The sequence below is a fragment of the Artibeus jamaicensis genome, unplaced genomic scaffold (genome assembly GCF_021234435.1).
Source record: "Artibeus jamaicensis isolate MK-2021 breed Jamaican fruit bat unplaced genomic scaffold, CSHL_Jam_final contig_332, whole genome shotgun sequence".
NCBI classification, from domain to species: domain Eukaryota; kingdom Metazoa; phylum Chordata; class Mammalia; order Chiroptera; family Phyllostomidae; genus Artibeus; species Artibeus jamaicensis.
In genome coordinates this window covers 37313551-37333647 of record NW_026521788.1, presented here as the reverse complement: position 1 = coordinate 37333647, position 20097 = coordinate 37313551, and the positions used below count along the sequence as shown (strand labels likewise).

Below are 20097 nucleotides of genomic sequence, written 5' to 3'. Positions count from 1 at the left end.
TATATAAGGAACATTGTGTAAGGCGGGTGCAGGTCTTCTAGCTTTGGAATCAGGGAAGGTGGCAGGATGGAGTGGGGGTTCCCCTGGGTTAGTAGAGCCTAGAAGCTGGGGGTTCAGTGGTTTTCTCCCCATGAAAGTGGGCTATCCCTGCCCAGTGTGAGACCTTCAGGTCAGTTCTTCAGTTCAGGTCCTCACCAGGTGACCAGCTGGGGGAGGCAGAGAGGGTTAGATCTACTCACATTCAGTCTTCCCAGGCTGTTGGAAGGGGACGGAGATGTGTGTGAGTGTCCCTGTGGATGCTCACCCTAGAGATGAACCCACAGGGTGGTAATGACGACTGATTACCTGAGGTTTGCCTGGTGATAGCAGCCATCTGAGGCTGCCCCCGACATGGAGGATGGGCCAGAGCCAGCATTATGCTTATCTCACATTGTCCTATTGTTGCCTGCCCTCCTGGTGTACCTGGCTGTCCAGTCCCAGGCTGGGTGCTAGGTACAGAGAAACCCTGGACTGGGAGAGAGCTCAGTCCAGGGGGAAACAGAAGCCCACAAACAGACAATGACACTGAGCTGCAATCATGTACAAATCAGGGAGGAAGCAGGGGCATGGCCTGTGTTGTCCTGACTGGGTGAAAAGGCATCTGGAGAAGAGGCACCTGAACTGGGTCTGAGTGATGATGAAGGGACAGCAGGGGAATACAGGTGCAGAGATTTGAGTTTGATGCATTACAACCTCCTGGACCCCTGCTTTGCACCTTGAAGCCTAGAGGTTGCCTTCTGAAAGCCTTCTGGCAGACATGCCAAGCTGCAGAATTAGTGGAAGGTCTTGGAGCTGGGCTCAGAGCTGGAGTTTGGCTGTTTCTGTGCCCTACAGTGTTTCCAGGATGGGGCCATGGCTGAGAGGTGATTCTTGCTCCCACTATACTAATCCCCAGTGTGGGAGGGACAGGGGTATTAAGTGCTTAGCAGGCAGGCATCCATGGGTAAGCTTTCAGTCCAGGATGGAGACTGGGAGCCTAGACACAGATGTGGGGCTTGGTACCTTTCAGCCAGTCAGTCCTACCAGGGAGAGAGGGCACAGGCTGGGTATAGAGATATGAACAAAGAGCATGGAACATATGAAAGTTGGGAAATAGACCAGTGCCTTGCTTTTGGGGGAAATTCCAGTGCCTTGTGGAGTTGGAGGGTGGTGGGAGAGCCTTACAAACTGACTTTCAGGAAGTGGGGAGCATGGCAGGTATTTTGGGGGGTATGTATCGTGCTGAACTTTGGCCTGTAGAGTGGGTTGGTGGAAGAAGATCAGGGAGTATGGAGACCAGGGAACTGACAGGGGATTTGGGCAGACATTGGTCGGGGGTGGCATCACATACAGTATGAGGGGAGCTCAGGGAGAGATATCTGGGCTCAGGGCACTGACCATGCTACAAGAGGCCCCTGGGTGCTTGCTTGCTTTCGAGGTTCTTCATGTCTCCTAGGACTCTGTTCTGATTTCCCTTCCACATTGCACATTTCTGTGTGCCTCCTGGCCTGGAAGCCTGGTGTGCCATTGACAGAGCAGTAAAAGTCATGAATGAGGAGCTGGAAAACTACAAATGAGCCAGCAGGATCCCACCCAGGAGTGTTCCCTGAGTTTCTAATCTGGGGAGCAGGGAATCAGTTTTGGTTCATTAATTTGTATAAAGATGAGGTCCCAGAGATCGGTGTGGTGTCTCCAGCTCTTCCCTGCCCTCCTGCTTGGCTCTGTGCATCCTGCCTGCAACAGCTGTCCTTCCTCTAGCTACTGTTTGTCATCCAGTGGGACCCTTTGGCATCCCTGGGCTGGGCTGATTGTGAGGCCAGTGGGCTGTGGGAACTCCCAGCCTGGAGGTGTTCCAGGAGAGACACCTGCCTGGGTGCTGCTGCTCAGGCCAGGCCTCAGGCTCACTGTCTCCTTGGCATTCTCTAAAATCCTGCTGAAATCCTTTTTCAGAGCGGACGGTTGGTTTTCAGAAACTCCCCTTGTTCAAATTGTGGGATGTGGCTTCACTTTTGGAATGATGAGCATCTAGGGACCTTGGCAAGTTTGAAAATTGTGTCTGTACCCTAAAATATGGGCACCGACAGTGCTTATCTTAGCAGAGTGGTTAGGATTATTAATTACATAGTTTGTTGCTATGCGATGCCAAGTTGAGCACTGGGCTAGGGGTTGGGAGGATAAGCAGTATACAGATGATTCTGTTCATGGGCTCGTGATTTAGGGAATGACGACTGGCAGCAGCAACAACGTAGTTCACAATGGCAAACATGGGTGAGTGCTATGCAGACAAAATGCAGTGAGGGAGTATCAGGGTCACAGAAAGTTCTCTTGAGGGAGTGATGGTTACCCACAAAAGTACAGAATGAGGAGAGTTAGCCAGACAGATGTGGGAGGAGCCTTGCAGGCAGGTAGGGGGTGTGAAGAGACCCAAAAGTGGCAAGAGCTTGGGGTATCTGAGTTACTGCACAATGGCCAGCCTTCTGCAACACAGGATGTGGATATGATTAGGCAGGGCCTTGCAGGCACTGTTGAGCATGTGGAATTTATTTTAAGTACAATGGGAAGCTAATGCAGATTTTAACTGGGGACTGCACAGTCTGGTTGGTATTTCATGAAGGCTGCTCCACTATGGTGTGTAGAACCGGTGGCATGTGTCCTGGGGGGAGGTCTAGTGGGGGGTCATAGTGGTTTAGATGAAGGTGGTGGCAGTGAAGGTGGAAGAAAGTTGACAGATCTGAGATATATTTTGGAGATAAAACATCCAGGACTTGGTGATGGCTTGGGTGCAGAGAGTCAGGGAGAGAGAAGGGTCAAGAGCGAGTGGGTGGATGGGGTTCTATTTTACTGAGATTGGCAGATTAAGAGGGACAAGATAACACCCAGGAAGCTCAGTGTTGACATGCTAAGTTTGAGCTGCTAGTGGACTTACCAAGAGAGACCCCCAAACTGGGGGTCAGGAGCCTGGGGAGGGTTGTGGGCTGGAGCAATAACTATAGAATCATCAACGGGGCTGGGGGGTAACTTTTAATGGGATGGGTCTGATATACAAGGAAGGTTGATGATTTTATTGAAAGAGGACATAAGTGAGGGGTCTGGGCCTGAGTTTGGGGGAAGGAAGAGGTGGGACCACCCAGAGCTCATGAGCCCATGCTTGCTTAAGACAAGAGAAAGCTCTCTCTTCCTCATCTTTTGCCAGATAGGTTGAAGGATATGGTAGTAAGAAGTGGGGCAAAGTCCTAGTGATGATGGTTTCTATATTTATCTATGAATAATGAGCAAGGTCATTAGTTGAACTTGGGGGAGAAGCCCAGGAGGGTTGAGGAGAACAGCAAGGGAGTTGGTGGAGGGTTGCAAGATGAAGGGCAGGGTGGAGAGTCCCATTGAGGTTAGTGGTGCAACTTGGCAAGGGTCACTGTGTCACCGGCTGTGTGACTCTCTGACCCTCTGATTGCTCACAGTCATGGAGAAGTGTTTGGGCAGCTTGCCCCACCACAGGCTGATCCCAGGTTGGGATTTCACCAGCTGGGCTACATAGGAGCAAGAAGGGAGTGAGGGGGTCTGCAAAAGAGTGACTGGAAGGACCAACAGACGAAAAGTAATCTGAGCAAGGGACAGGGTGTAAGGGCAGGAAGTAGCTGGTGGGAGGGTTGCTTAAGCAAAGGTCTACAGGACAGTATGCTTGTCAGGACTGTCCTGTGCTCTGGAGGGAGGGCAGGGAGGGCAGGGAGGCCTTGTGACCCTCTGCTCAGGGGTGCCTCTTCATAAAGAGTGGCCTTTGTATAACTCTGCCACTGGCTTCCCCCATTTTATGGTTTTGTTTATCTTTTAATAAAACATGAAAAAACATATTCTCTATAGATCAATAATTTACTCTGAGTTATGACAATACTAAATTTGGTCAATTATTCATTGACTATAAAGTATTTATAAATACTATTTTAATTTAAAAGCATTAGCCATTAGAACTCAAATATTAATAAAGCTGGTACCAGCTAAAAGGAGGAGGGTAAGGGCACAGGTAATGAGGGTGTCAGGAGAGGGTGAGTCCTGTGGCTGTTAAGATTATTTGAAGTAAGGAGGTGGTAGCGAGAGCCCCCTGCTGGGGCAGGCGGAGGTGCTGGCGTGCCTGGGCTGGCCTTCTGGACCTCCTCAGAAAGAGGTCCTTCCTTCTGGAGGACTGGGCTGAGCCTGGGGCTTCCCAGACCCTGGCTCTCCCTTCCACTGCCTCCAAGACCAGTGAAGCCTCGCCAAGCTTCTTTGGGTTGAGGGTGCCTCTTCTATAGGCTGCTTGAGTGTCCAGGTAGAGTGTCCTCTGTGCCTTGTGCATCTGGAAAAGTCCTGTCATTCTGACTTTCCAAAGGCTATTTAATAGCACAGGATGTTGAGGGGCTTGTGGACTTGGAGTAGTAGGGGCTGCCTGAGTGGATCTTCCCTATTCAGGGACCACAGGAGGAGCAGGTATGGGTGTACCCTGGAGCATGACGCATTCAGGGCATATGGTGGAGGGAAGGACTGGGTTGGTTGTGGCTAGCATCACTCCCAGGTAGTGGCACTGGAAATTGTGCATCTCTTCTAGCACGAGCCTTTTATGGTATATTTTCTCCTGGCCCTGGAATTTCCTGGGAATTCCCATGGGTATCAAGAAGGTAGGACATGGATCAGCAGTGGTGCCAGAGTGATCTCAATGTCTGGGGGCACTTATCTTATCTCCAGCACCCACCCACAGGCAGGCATCCAGTGATGAGCTCAAGATTTGTCCTCAGAGAAGAGAGGCTTATGGCCTTCTTCTCTGGGGCCAGTGCTAAGTGTGGAGTTGCCCCAGGAGTTTCCATCCAAGGGAGGGTGGGGTAGATGCCCCAGGATCCTGACCTCTGTCTCGTTCTGGCTACTATGTCTTCCTGGGACTGGCTATGTAGGTACCTGGTGGTCTGGTTCTGAAGCTCTTTGTGCCATTTGCTCTCTGCCTGTGTGGCCCCCGACAAGTGGCCAGCCTTCTCTGAGCTTCACCAGGGGATCAGAAAACTCGTCAGGGGTGCAAGTTATGGAGATTCCCACCTTATGTGGCCAGTGCTGTGCCTGACTTGTCTCGCCCTGAGTGCTGTGTGTGGAGAGCCTGGATCAGCAGGGTGCTGACATCTCAGGGAGACTGATGGGATGTAATTGTGGGGCTGTCTGGGAATGTGGGCTGAGTCCCAGGAGTCCTCTTCTTTGGCCTCAACCCTGGCCTCTGAGCAGCCTCTTTCTTCCCAATTCCTGGGAAGCTGTTGAGCGACCCTCTGCTCTCCTAGGCCACCAGGCTCAGGTAGTGGGGCGCGAAGCTGCTCATTACATTCATCTCTGCTTCTTACTTTCCCAGCTGATGAGCCATTCTCAGGGAGCCTTTATCAATTCATCTGCCTGCATTGTTGTAATCAAGAGAGATCAGCTTTATGACCATGTGATATTGGAGGCAAAAAATTATTACAAAGGTTGTTATCTTCTAGTGAGCCACAGAAACACCTTTGGGATGGAGAGGCAAATAACAGTGGTGACTCCTATATTCCTACTATGTACTAGGTCATGTAAATGGCTCTTCACATACTAAGACCTTTCACTGGACATGCACAACAGCCCTGTGAAGTAGGTGCCATTGTCTTTACTGGAAGAAAAAAAAAACAGGCCCGGCTCCTTGCCCAAGGTCCCATGAAGTGTCTGTACCAGGGCCCAACTTCAGACCCAGGCTATTGGACCCCTCACTGGTGTTTAACATCTCTCTTCACAACCATGGTGTGAGTTGTGTAACTTCCTGTCCTGGGAATGAGCACGCAACGTTGATTAAGCTAATAGCTGATCTCGCTTTGATCTGATGTATTTTGATCTTATTATTTTTATGTTAGGAGCCTAACATAACCATCTAAATAACCATCATTTCAAGAGTGCCCCAATTAGCAGGCCATTCACAGTGGATTGGAAATTGATTTGCATCAGGCCTCTCCATTAGTCCCTGGGAGAGGCTTCCAGCCTTAATTACCCACCCCGTTTGCTGAACCCAGAGGCTTGAGGAGCTTGCATGCAGCTGCAGGTGGCTATAGGAGCATGAGCTGGTGGTGCCCACCTCCGAGGGGAGGGCCGTCAGCTGCAGGAGTGAGGTCACCCTCTATTGTACCTACAGTTTCTTAGGATCTTATGCATGACTTGGGTGGGGACATTGATGGGGAGGTGGGGGTGCTCAGGGAGAGGGGCAGGAAACTGACATCTATTTAGCATCTTTCCTATGCCAAGCATGGGGTTGACACTTGTGGTCCACATTAAGTCACTGCTCTTATAGCTCTGCTGGGTAGAGATTCTTATCCTCATTTAATAGAGACCAGAGGCTGAGAAAGGAGACATGACACAGTCACATGGCTGCTGAGTAGAGCAACCCAGACTGGAACCATCAGATTCCAGAGCTAGTTCTGCTGTCCCTGTGAACCCAAGCCTGGCCAGAGAGCTAGTGTCTCTGGCTGCTAAGGGGGCTGGGGCAGGTTGACCAGTCAGATACTTGTGTGTTCTCTGAGCATGTCCCTGCTGCCTAGCCCTGTTTCGTCATACTGCACTCTTATCACACTACTCTCCCCATCTCTGTTGTCTAAATCTTGCTATTCTTTTGAGGTCCAGATACCAACTCCACATGTGTTCACCCTCCCCTGGGTTCCTCTCTTTTTTCTAACAGGCTGAACTGTGGGGTCTGTCTCCTTGGTACATCGAAGATGGGACCCCTGGTCATTCTTCTCTTTGTTCTCCCCCCACCAGTGCTTAGTGCAGGGGTTTGCAAATAGGGGTGTGCTAAGTGTGTGTATGGAATGGGAGGTAAGGAACAGTCCACGAGGAGTAGGAACCATGTTTACATGGGGATACTGAGGCTCAGAAAAAATCCACCGTATTGGAGTAGGGACAGAGTTTGCCATCAGAAGTCAGATGATGGCCTGGCAACAGACACCTGGGACCCAATGAGGGCCACAATGAGGCATCTTCACTGGTGTCCTGGGCTGAGACCAGGGCTGGAGTTCCTGGATAACTTTATGTGCAGTTTATTTTGTAGGTTTACTTTTTTAAAAGTAGTAAGTGCAATGTATTGTCATTAAAGAGCATGTGCAAGAGAGGAAAGGGCAATCCTTTTTATCATAGCACCTTAGCGTTGAGGGCTTTCTCTTGCCTTTTTTGTGAGCATGCTTTTCACCTAGTTGTCATCCTAGTGAGGTCACAGTTCCGTGCCCTGGTTTTGTCACTTAGCCATGTCTCAGAGGTGTTTTTAGATCAGATGGCATCTTAGTCCAGCACTGTCCCTTATCAGTTGTGTGGCCTTATAACTTGATATTTGGAAAATGGGTGCAGTGACACCTACCCTATACAGATGTCATGAACATATTGTGAATTCATGTGTGTAGAGTACTTGAAAGAATATTTGGCACAGAGAAAATTCTCACAAAAGGGTCCCTCCTTTTACATAGCTTCATACTTATCTATTATTGTAGGGTTATATTCTTTGCTAAAGGAATTTTCTGTTCACAACATGAAATTTTAGCAAAATACAGAAAAGAAGGAAAACCATTTTTAGGTCTCTTTTAAAATGTGATCACTTTTAACATTTTTCAGGATTTCCTTCTGGTCTTATTTTCATGCATGCTCTTTTATTTACTTGATATTATAAAATATATACACTTGTGTATTATTTTCAGGTAACTTTTATGACAAGCACTTTCCTATGTTATTGTCGTGAACAGTTTTAGAGACTGCATGTGTTTCCAGCAAATGGAGCACTTTCATATCACTCACCTATTTGTATCTTTTAGATTGTTAGCAGTATTTCAAGAGTATGCACAAGTGTCCTTTGTAGTGTTTTTGTATCTAGAGCTATTTCCATAGTTTGGATAGGTGTCCAAAGTGGAATTATTGGCCAGAAGGCACGAAACCATCCAGGCTTATGGTATTTTTGCACCAGCCTTTATTGACTAAATGGGCTGAACATGGTGTGTGTCTGGGGAAGGATGGTGAACAGAATGGGTATGACCCTTGTCCCCTGAAACTTGAATTGATATAGGAGAGAAAGAGTAGGGAAGTGTGGGGTGCAGAGGGAGCACTGGACAAGGAATTCCTAGCCAGTCTGGGGATGTAGACTTTGAGTCTTAAAACTAAAGTTAATGTGAGGTTCTACAGGCAACAGAAAACATGGCAGATTCCATGGGCCAAAAGTTGGGCCACTGGTTGGGCATAGTAGGCAGAGGTATGTGAGCAGTGTGAAGCCACATATCTCTGGGGACTACTTAAGAGGTTTGACTCTATCCCCAAGGCTTTTCAGGAGCCACCATGATTGGATTTCTGTTTAGTGGAGAACACTACAGTGTAAAGCCTTGGATGAGGCTGCTTGATTCTCAAGATAGACTTCAGAGAGTCTCTTGTTTAACCATCCCAACCCCTGCCTCATGTGTGGAGACTGAGGGGTCAGCAGGCAGAGCTATGGGCATTTGAATTATTGTCCTGAGTGTGCAGTGTGAGTGTCCTCATATGGGGAGCAGCTATTTGATAGCATGGAGGTAATCCCTTTCTGTACATCCCAGCCTCCCACCACCTTGTTCTTTGGGGGTGCCTCTCCAGCTGTTGGACTTCTGCACCCAGCCTCACTGAGGCATTACATAAAACCATGGGCTCTCAACCAAAAGAACTGCATTGTCAAAGTTGTTCAGAAGTCTGCCGTCTGTAGCAGATGGCCTGCTGACATTCACAGGCTGTGTTTTGAAACTGCAGCTGCTTTCCCACATTTTTGCCATCACATGAAGCATTATTAATAAATGTTGCTCCAAAACTAGTGCAGGGGGGTCCAGTATGGTGAGATGTATCTTTCTGTTCATTGGTCTGATGTGCCCAAAAGGTCTAGGTGTGTAGGGGCGTCCTTTGTAGTCACTGAGTGACTTTAAAAGGTGAGTGCAGCTGTCCTAGAAAGGGCTGCTGGTGCTGCCTTGTGTTGGTTCTTTGAGCTCTGGTAACTGTCCTCAACTGGGAGCATCTTCCTTTGTTATTTTCAAGTGGCTTTTGAATAATCCTGGGCTTCTGGAACTAGCTGCTTCATCCTGGGTTTGACCTAGTATTTTTATGATATGAATAAAGTGGACTTGGCCAGAAGACAGAGGGTTCTGTCTCTCTTTTTACCGACAACCAGGTCCTCTGGGGTAAGTGTCTTCCTGATTTTCTGATGTAATTGACTCCCTTTAGCCCAATCAGTTCAGTTTAGCCAACAATTGAAGAGCAGAGCACACACTGTTTTCCTGGTCTGGGCCTGGCCTTGGGATACACAGACCAAAAAGATTAGTTCTTGACTCTTAAGGAGCTCACAGCCCAAGTAGGAAAGAGGATGGTTAATTTAGCAATGCTGATAGATGTCTCAAACAGATGTGGGCCGAATCCCTACTCTGCTACCCCTTCCTTGAATAGCCTAGGGCAAATAGTTCTGCCTCTCCTGACCTTTGTTTTCTTATCTGTTGAGTGAGCACAAGGATGTCAAAGTGGCAGGATCACTGAGGGCATTAGAGAGACTATGTGTCTGAGAGCCACTGGCGTGGCCTGGCCTGGCCTGGGATGGGGTCTTCGTTCTTGGAGGGGGGCAGCATTTCTTGGGGCTCAGGCATGAGCTGCTGGGCATAGGCTGTGTGGATCACAGCCAGTGCAGCATTACCCCCACGCTGACCCCTCCCTGTCTCTCCCCTCTCTTTCTAGCTTGTGACCTCATGACCCAGGGGATTTTGGCTTTGGTCACATCCACTGGCTGTGCATCTGCCAACGCTCTGCAGTCCCTCACAGATGCGATGCACATTCCGCACCTCTTTGTCCAGCGCAACCCAGGGGGGTCACCACGCACTGCTTGCCACCTGAATCCCAGTCCTGATGGTGAGGCCTACACACTGGCCTCAAGACCACCTGTGCGCCTCAACGACGTCATGCTCAGGCTGGTGACAGAACTGCGCTGGCAGAAGTTTGTCATGTTCTACGACAGTGAGTATGGTGAGTTGAGGGGGACTGGGGCTACTCTGGGGCTCCGATGGAGGCACAGCTGGGTGCTGGGAGGCCTGTGTGCTGGGCCATCGTGCATGGCAGCCAAGCGCTTTGGAGCATGTGTGGAAGGTGTGGGAAGCAATGGTGGTCTGAGTCAAGTGGGTCTCGGGTGATAGGGCCCAGCCTGGAGCTCTGTGAGTGGGGGAAGAGCTGTGAAAACAGATCCATAGATGGGCAGTAAAGTTGCCTAGCAACACCACCTTATCATGACAACTGAAATTGGAATCATCTTAGAGATTTCAATAAAATATTAATAAACTGCTGGCAGGGATCCGAAGACTGCAGGCAGGCGGTGCGGGAGAACAGCGAGCATGGGTCCTCTGGGAAGCCCCCTCTCCAAAGATTGCCTCTTACACTGGAAGGTTGCCCAGCCTTCTCAGCTCCTTCCTCTGTCCAACCTAATCAGCCCTTAGTTTTCTGGTCTCAAACCAGTGTCAGGGGGAGGGACACCCCTAGTGTCATAGAGCCAGGGTGGGGTTGTGTGGATCTGGGGACACTGGGAAGGGTTGGACATAGATTCTTTGAATACCTGCCATATGAAAAAAATCATAATTTGCTTGTTAGAAAACTGGAAAAATGCGCTATAAAGAAATAGCTTTAGGTGTTCTTATGACTGCTCTGTAAAAACAGACCAGTCCTAGTTCTAAGATAAGGTGGTTTTCACATTATGCATTTAAAAAAAAAACTTTATTTTGAGATAAAGATTCACATACAATTATGAGGGATAACACAGAGAGATCCCATGTGGCCTTCATCCAGCTTCCCCAGTGCAGCATTATGCACAACTGTCATACAATATCAGAAGGAGTATTTGACATTGACACTATCCATAGACCTTTTTCCTTTCCCCCAGTTTATATGCAGTTGGGTATGTGTATTCACTTGTGTGCTGTTTTATTATGTATGGATTCATGGGGCCCCACAGTCAGGATGCAGAGTGGTTTCCTCACGAGGATCTGCTCTGCTACCTTTTAATAGCCATGGCCACCCATTATGTGCCTTTAAAGGGGATGGGGGCTGTTGAAGGTTGGCAGCCCCATAGTTAGGGCCGGGATGGAGTGAGTGAACCCTTGAAAGTCCTACTTTGTCTCTTGGTGAAATAATTCCTTTGCCAAGAATGTAACTAAGAAAAGAATCCAGTATATGTTTGCATTTGCCTAAATACTCCGCTGCTCTAGGACTGGAGTGTTTTCCTCAGTTCTTGAGCAAATATACTGTTGGAGACTACCAGGAGGAATTGAAGGAACAGTTACTGTGCTGAAATAAACATGAGGCAGTGATGGGGGCAGGGCAGCCTGAGACTCTGGGCTCTGGGACTGGACTATGTCCAGGACCTGGCCTCTCCCTCCCACCTCCTCTTAGTCTCTGGCCCTGGGAGAAATTGGAGACATGTCAGAGCCCTGTGTAGCCCTCAGGGCATCCGTTGGGACCAGCCTTCCTCTGAGAATTCTTAGTGTTGGTGGCTCAACCCCACCGTTGGGCCAGCTCTGTGTGGGTAGGTGTGAATGTGGCAGGGTTGGAGGATGCTGAGGTCCACTGTCTATGGACCCTTCCTACCTTATTTCTCCTGGCATCTTTGTTCCCCTTTTGCTCTGACCTACAGAAACTCTTCAAGCCCTGGTTCTCCCTAAGGCTTCGAGATGGTTTTGGTAGGAACCTTAACCACAGGAGGTAGGGACCAGCTGTCTAGCCTGCCCATCCTGTCTGGACTCCTGTAATTCTTTTGTTTTAAAGATTTTATTTATTTATTTGTTTAGGGGAAAGGAGAGAGGGAGAGAAACATCAATGTGTGGTTGCCTCTTGAGCACCCCCTACTGGGGACCTGGTCTGTAACCCAGACATGTGCCCTGACTGGGAATCGAATTGGCTTCTGTAATTCTTGCGGACTGAGTGACACATGCTCAGACTCTGTGTTTTCTTCTTATTATGCCCCTAACCCACATTCAACTCCAGACAAGTCCTCAAGGAATGGTGCCCTGACCTCTGCCTGTCCAAGCCTCCTCCCTTTCTTGTGCATCTGGCTCCATGGTTACATGCTCCCATAGGCACATGTCTCCTTCCCGTGGTCTGCCCTCAGGTGGCCCTAACATACTCCTGAGGGCTGATCTTTGATGAACACTGTGCTCCTGTTCCAGGCTGTTAGCCTCAGAGAAGTGGGCTATGTGCTATTCACCACTGTGTCCCTGTTGCTTAGTGTGGGGCCTGGCACAGAGTAAGCCCTAAGAAATTGTCCTTGTGTGAGTGAACCAAATCATACAGAGGGCATGGAACTTTCAAAAAATTTTAGCACAAGACGAAGTAGAAATATGGGGAAATACAAGGGCACTGGGTGGATAGTCTGACTTCTGAGGTAGGGAGATGGGTTAGGTAACAGATGTTCATTCTCAGACACTCTCTCCTATGCCTCTCCTTTCTTCTTTCACCCAGAACCTCCAGTCAAAATAAAAGGTGTGTGTGCCCCTGTCTTCAAACACCTACACTGTTGAAACTTTTGGTGAGGTTGAAGTAAGTTTTCAAACAGACTGGCCTTTATCAGTAATTCCATAAATATGCAGGGTGACCAATAGCTCTCCTCTGGTGGACCACAGCAGGCAGTTGGTTCATTCTTGAATGTGAGGCTATTTGTGGGCAGTAAATGGAAAGTGCTGATTGCTCTGTGAGGCCTCCATTGTACAGGGGAGGGACTAGCAAGAATCTGACATGCTTGCTGATTCTGATCTAGGAGGTGGGTCGTGCAAACCTGACGTAATTTGAACACCGCTGTCCAGGGTGCTGACCCATTGGACTTACAGACTTTTTGGAGGCCAAAGCTCTTTCACTGGATTCTGTGCTGGACCTCCTGCCTTTTCCTACCATGGTCATCGGCCATGCTGATTTGACAAAGTTGGAGGCCAAGGTTTTGCCTCCAGACATTCTCTACTATAAAACTTTAACCTCCTGCCTCACTGCTTGTCCTGGCTCTGTCCCTCACTCACAGCCCAGCCTCTGGCCTGTTTCCCTATTCTTGTGCTAGGTGATCCCAGGAGGTGGAAATCCACATGCTCTCTGACGCAGCACATTTATTCCAAGAGTGCAGGGTCTGGGTCTCCCTCGATATGGCTGGCATTGGCCTGTCTGAGGGCCTTGGGAGGATTTACATTGCTGATATGCCCAAATGGGGTCTTCAGAACTCCTTTCCCTACCACTACAGCACTAGCTGCAGATAAGCCCAATGAAAGTCAGATTGACTCTGAAGATTGTATAATTCCTTCCAAAGTCAAACAGAAGTGGTTTGAGGATATAGGAAATTTTTGGGATGCTGATCTGCAAATGTTTTTACATGTATTATTTCATTTAAGACACTTGATTGACTCCCTTGGGTGGGCTAATTGCTGCATTTTACAAATGAGGAACGCAGGTCTCAGAGAGGTTCTTTTTTACTGTAATGCTCCTCTACTTGGTCAAGGCACCATCCTATTTCTGTAATTTAGAGCTTGCTAAGCTCCAACTTTCCTATCCTGTTCCAGTCAGGCAGAGTTGATGCCAAGGAGGAGGGTGGTGGTTTGGAATTGACTTGGCATGAGCTAGGCTGATGTCAGTTTAGTGCATGTCATGAGTAAGGTCCCAACCTTACTGGGCAAGGCCCCTTTTCCTCACTTGCTTTCAGCCTTCCTTTAAACCCAAGAATGTCCTGCCCTGGGTAGAGCCTCAGGACTGGCCATTTAAGTGAGGAGTCAAGGGTCAGAGAAGCAAAGCAGTGGGTCCTGAAACAGAACTTGGCAGAGTGGTGAGAGGGGTTTGTATGTATGTGGTTTACAAAACGCAAGATGTGCCATTTGGTAAGATTTTCTTGAAAATATATGTATGCTTGTTACAACAGTGAAAGGAAAAATAAAAGAGAAGCTGACATTTGGGAGAGAAAATCTGTAACATTAAAATACCAAAAGTTGGAGTGAGCAGAACAGAGAACTCTGACTTGCCACTGAAAATTCTGGGATATCCATTTGTGTGTTGGTGGGGGGCTGTGCTAGGAGCTGCAGCCATAATTCCTTCCTAGTGAATACTTTTGGATGAGTGGTGGAGTTGCGATAGGATTTTAGAAATCATTGACTCATTCATTCAACAAATATTCACCAACTTCCTACAATGTACATTTTAATTATTTGGCTACACACTCATTTTAGAGGAAGAAAAAGATGAGCGGAGTGATTTGGATGAAGTTGCACAAGGCTGGGCTGTGAAGTCAGGGCCCCAGATCTCTTTTCTCCTGGAGTCTCCACCTCTGCCTCTGGGCTAGCTGGCTGGCCTGGGATCTGTCAGCTGCTAGAACTCCACAGAAACATAAGCTCACTGCCATTGTCTATTTGCACTAGTTCTAAAATTATTTCGAAAACTTAAAAGCTGCACATGATTACAATATATATGTTAAGTTAAGAGAATGACAATAAAATGAAATCTCACGGATCCATACCAGTTTGAACAATACAAAGGAGCTCTACCCCAGGGACAGCTGCTCTCCTGATTATGTGCTCACCAGTTTCTTGTTTTTCTTTATAGTTTGTCATATAAAGAAATACAAAATACAGCCCAGGACAGGTGGTTTGGTTGGTTGGAGTGTTGTTCTGTACACTAAATGGTTCTGGGTTCACTTCCAGTTGGAGCATGTACGGGAGACAACCAATTGATATTTTTCTCTCTCTCTAAAGTTAATAAAACATATCTTTGGGAGAGGATAAAAAAAAGAAATACCAAAATACATGTGGCTTAGGTTGGTTTGTTTGTGAAACTTAAGTATGTGGAATGACTCTTCTGTATGCTTTTGTGTTTGCTTTATTCACTCATTGTTAGGATTTTAAGATTCACTCATGCCATGATGTAGGTATATTCAATCATTTTGATTGCTGCATAGTGTCATGTGACTCAGTTATGTATTTTACTGTTATGGCATGTGGGTTGTTTCCAGGTATTTGCTATTACAAATGTTAATAAGAACATTCTTGTATTTGTCTTCAGTGTTCCTGTGAGAGTTTTTTGAGGGTCTCTCCTGAGGAAAAGAATTGCTGGACTTTGGATTTATGCATGTTTCACTTCATTAGGTCACTCCAAATTGTTTTCCATCCTACCTCTTTATACTGCCATCTGCGATGTATGAGAGTTCTCAAAGCCCCCAAGCACACCGACACCTGGTAGTATTTGAATTTTAAGATTTTCATGTGAAAATGGTGTATTACTATGATTTTAATATACATTTTCCTGAAAACAGATGGGTTGAGCATCTTTTCATGTCTTTATGGGCTATTTTTATTTTCTGTTTTATGAAATGCCTATTAATTAAAAAATTTTTACCCATTTTTAAATTGAACTTTTTTTGTAAGTTAGGTATTGATCTTTCAGTTAGCTATCTTAACACGCAAAAGTTCTTTATTGCTTTCTTGTCAAATTTATTCATCTTTTATATGCTTAGCTTTTTCTTGTCTGTTTAAGAAGTTCTTCCCCACCCAAATGTCATAAAGATATTTTCCTGCTGCACTGAGGGCAGATGTTACCCTTCTGGCTTGGTGTCCATAGTTAGGTCCCCATGCAGGGTGCACCTGGCTCCTGATGCTAAGACACCTCTCCCTGCAACTGTGGCCCAACATTCCCTCCCTGTTATAGCCTTGGGGCCAATCTTTTTCTTGGTAGTGATTGTACAGCTTGTGGCAACGTGGTCAGGGAGAACTTCCTGGAGATGGTGACGTGTAAGCAGGGCCTAGAAGACTATTAGGAGGTAGGCAAGCAAAGGGCTCTGGGATGGAGGGGCATAGGAAGAATATCCCAGGCAGAGGGAAGAGCATGCTGCAAGGCTGGGTGGGGGTAATGGGCAGAGGGAAAGATCATATGGCTGTACTGTGGACAGTGGCTATAGCTGGGCAGGCCTTAGGGGTCTCACTGATGAGCTCAGGATCACTGGATATTTGTGGGATCCATCCCGTGATACCTCAGATGATGCCTCTAGGCCCTATTCTTCATGCCCATTCCAGAGCCTGAGGGCAGACATAGAGCCTGGTGGTCTTGATCTCCAGAAGATTCTGGTCCTTCCACTGCCTGTGTCCAGACTCACTGGCTGCACCTGGAAGGGAAGAAACTGACACAGGTAGAGGATCCATGATCTGACTGAGAACAAACCCCAGGCCCAAAGTTCAAGCCAGTGGCAGGGCCTGAATGTCCTGGATGACCCAGGTGACTTAGAAAACTGAGGAGGCTCAGGTGTCAGTGAGAGGGGGCTCATGTCTCTACAGCCCTTAGTCCATGCTGGGCACAGTGCAAGTGCTTCAGCTGCACCAGCTCACATCATCCTTACAGAAACCCTTCCAGGTGTTTGTGTGGTCCTTGTCTTACAGATGAGAAAAGGGGCTCAGAGAAACGAAGAGACTTGTTCTAGGTCATGTGGCTGGAGGGTGTGGGGCTGGCCAGGTCTGATTGCCAGTCCTTGGGTCAAAGGTGTGGGTAGCAAACACCACAGGTAGATTCTTTTTTTTTTTTTAATGCACAAGGTTTTATTGCAGCATTGTTGGTAACAGCAGAAATTGCCATATGTCCATCTTTAGCAAATTAGTTAAGTATGTTATGTTATATACATTTAATGGAAAACTGTAGTTCTTTATCTACTAAGAGGCAATCATTCCAATACATGGTGCTGTTAGCTGACAACTGCAGTGCAAGAACAGCGGTGTGGTGTTGCTCTTCACAAAAGCAAGCTTGTACGTGCGTGTATGTGAGCACACACACAGTATAAGAAAGTGTTATGTGTGGGAGGGAGACACAGTGACTTGGGACAGGGATGGGAGATAGATTTTTCACTGCATTTTTTATGCCTCTTGAGTTTTGTAGTAAGTGCAAGAATTAATACAATAGTAGACCGCCTCCCCTCTCTCGTACTTACTGCCTTTGGTGACTTCTCTGAGCTTCGGCCTCCTTGCCTAAGGAACAGGGATGGGGATTCCTGGGTCACAAGAGTAAAGCAACAGGTAGAGTGTCTGGTGCATGGCAAGCAGTCTGATAATAAACTATGTGTGGGAACCAGGAGTGGCAATATTATTTCTTCACAGGGCTAGATGTGGGCACAGGACCCTTATGGTACAAAAGGTTGGGTTGTTGTTTGCCTGTCTGTCCTGGTTAGGGGCATGGACTCAGGAGCAGTCCACCTGGGTTGAATCTGGCTCTGTCTGTCTAGCTGTGTGATGCTGAGCAAGGCACTCAATCTTTTTGTGCAGCAATCTCCTCACTTGTAAAATGGGATAAAATAGTCGTCCCTACCTGCTATGGTCTATGTGTGGATTAAATGACTTAATGCACTCAAAGGGCTTTGCCAGTCCTGGCATATGTTAAGTAGTCAGTAAGACTTTGTACTTAGGAACTGTGCCTGGTGGCCGCTTATTGCTGCCCCTTCTTTCTTGGCCTCCGAGCTGGTGCATCTCTACTGTGGCTTGTTCTCTGGCCCACACCACGTCTTGGTGTGTTCTTGGTTCCTGGGGAAACAGAGCTTGGAGTCAGCCCTCTCTCCTGCAGGGGATACTCTGGGTCTCCCTGAAGTCTTTCTGCAAGGTCACAGGTGGCTCTGGTGAGCCATCACACCTTCCCAGCGGGACAGCCTGACTGGTTCTCGCAGCAAGTAACCATCAGCTGTTGGACCTCACTCCCAAGCTTTCTTGAAGCAAAACTCCCATGAAAAAGGGAATTATTAGGACAAATGCTATTTAATTAATGTTCCATGCTGACAATGTCTAGTTTCTGGCCCCTGGCAAAGCAGGCCAGATGACTAAACCTCATTGGTGAGTGATCTTATTAATAACACATGGTATAATTATGGCATTAGTTTAAATTAAAGTAATAAATACTTTTTCAAGAACAAATGAGTAAGTGAGTTTAATTGCTAAGACACCTACTAAGAAGTTTGACAATAACTCTACGGGACGAGTGTTTTGGGTTTTGCTCTTCAATTTAATTACAAAGCAACTGTACTTCAGGCATGTTAATTGTAGTGTTTGCTAGAAGATTAAAGTTTATTAACTCTGAAGTTCCGTCACCACCCCCATCAGATTCCAGAGCCTGTCTAGGGATGTGAGGTCTCGCCTGATGCAGGCATGGAGGAAGGGCTGGAAGGTGAGACCACTCTGCCTTGTCACGCCACATGCCCCATTGTGCACCTGGCCCTGAGGGAGTTGGCGTGGCTGCAGAAGAGCTCTGCCAGACCTCTGTGCTTCCTCTTCCCATGTCACACTGTACTGTCCCTTGGAGGGCCCTAAGACATTTCCTTCCTGCTGACGTTGATTCTCTAGGTCTCTTTGGCTCCTGGACACAAGATGAAACAGCTTTTATTGTTAATTACCAGATTTTCAGCAAGGACACTAACAAGATATGGCCCCATCTGGGAGGACCATTGGCCCAAATGGGATCCCTCTCCTCCCCTAGTGAAGCAAAATATTATGTGCTCTTCAGGGTCTCAGTTAAACTGTCTCCTACACTCCTTTAGGGGAAAGCAGTGGCTCTTTTCTAATGGGACCCAGCAGTGTCAGGAGAGTGCCTTCATTCTTTATTGAGGCATAATCGGCATGTAATAAAATACATTTGTTAGATGTGTACTGTTTGATGAGTTTAGACAAATGTACATACCAGCATACCTGCCACTGCAGCTGAGGTACGAAACATTGCCACATATAGAAATGACTTTCTTTTGAAGAGAGAAAATTGTCAGTCACTTGCCCCTCACCCCAGTCACTTCAGCACTGGTCTGGTGGCCACAGGCTCTGTGCCTGGAGTCCGTGGGCAGCATCTCTGTAGCCGCTCCTCTGCTCCTATGAGGATTCTCAGGGACTGTGGTGTGAGTGTGGCTGGACAGAAGAGAGGGAGCAGGACAGGGATTTGTGGAAGGCAGGGAGGGGGTAGAGCCAGGGAAGCCCTTTGATGGAAGCACTTTCCAGCCAGGAAGAGAGTTTTTGATCATGGGCTCGCTAACCAGAGGTGGCTACTCAGCCCTTGCCAAGTGATGTCTGGCCCCTCCTTGGGGGTGGCATTGGGTGGTTAGGAGGACAAGTTTCCATGTCAAAAAGAACTACATTCCCTGTTCCAGTTCCTCCTTCATCCCAGGTGAGCCTTGTGTGCTTCAGAGCCTTGTTTTTTCTGATCTCTGAGATGGGTATCATAGCATCTTCTCCTAGGCTGCTGGCAGAGCCAGGCCATGCATGTGATCAGAACACAGTAGCAGGATGAGAACCTTGCACTTTGAAAGTTCTTTTGCCTTTTGCAAAGGGATCTCACCTGATGCCAATGAGCTCTGAAGAAGCCTTTTTGGAGGACTAGGAAGTAGGTTTGTCTGGCCAGTTGTTCAGCATGACTTGACTGGGCAGGGCCTGTGAGGGGAAGGCCTGTGGATCTTGCTTGTTTGTGTCCAGACAGCATCTCTGAATCACCTTTAGGAACATTTTTCCCCTTGGGGTCTCAGGAGGCAGGAAGCCTCTGGGGTGACCCCAAGATGTTTCCCTGTGAAGTGTCCTGTGGGAACCTTAGATTTTAATCCAAAGGACCACTGTGGCCACTAAAACTTTCCACCCTGCACTATAGTAACACCACTGTCCTTGCAGGAGCCTCTACACCTTGCCCGCTGTTGCCTCCCTTTCTCCAGCTGCTCCCCTCTGGCTGTTCCCTCTGCCTGGGACACTCTTCCCACAGGTGTCTGCAGGCTGTTTGCTTATCTGTGGGGCTTTGCTTTAATTCCACTCACAATGAGGCCTCTTTCCACCAACTCATTTAAAAATGGAACTTGTCTTCTCTTGAAACCCTTGCCCCCTTTTCTGACTTATTAGTTTTTCATCAAGTTTATTACAATTTATTTTCTTCATGTTTGTCTTCTCTCAGCTAGAATGTGAGTTCTACATAGGCAGGGATTTTGTCTGTTATGTTGAATGATGCTGCATACCCAGCATTTAGAACAGTTCCTGGGACATATTAAGTACTCAAGAAATATTTGATGACTGAGTGAATGAATCTATACTTTGTGGT

General features: G+C 47.6%; 1 protein-coding gene across 3 annotated transcripts in view; it reads left to right on the top strand.

Moving 5' to 3' along the window:
* The window catches only part of GRID1 (glutamate ionotropic receptor delta type subunit 1), a 780146-nt gene that overhangs the window by 158854 nt on the left and 601195 nt on the right, over positions 1 to 20097 (top strand). For 2 of the 3 annotated variants that reach the window (XM_053663813.1, XM_053663814.1), the window contains one exon: positions 9745 to 10029. The exons of the other annotated variant lie outside the window; for it this stretch is intronic. In XM_053663813.1, the coding sequence (XP_053519788.1) occupies positions 9745 to 10029 (285 nt within the window). The remainder of the gene's footprint in view (positions 1 to 9744; positions 10030 to 20097) is intronic. 3 annotated transcript variants of the gene reach the window in all.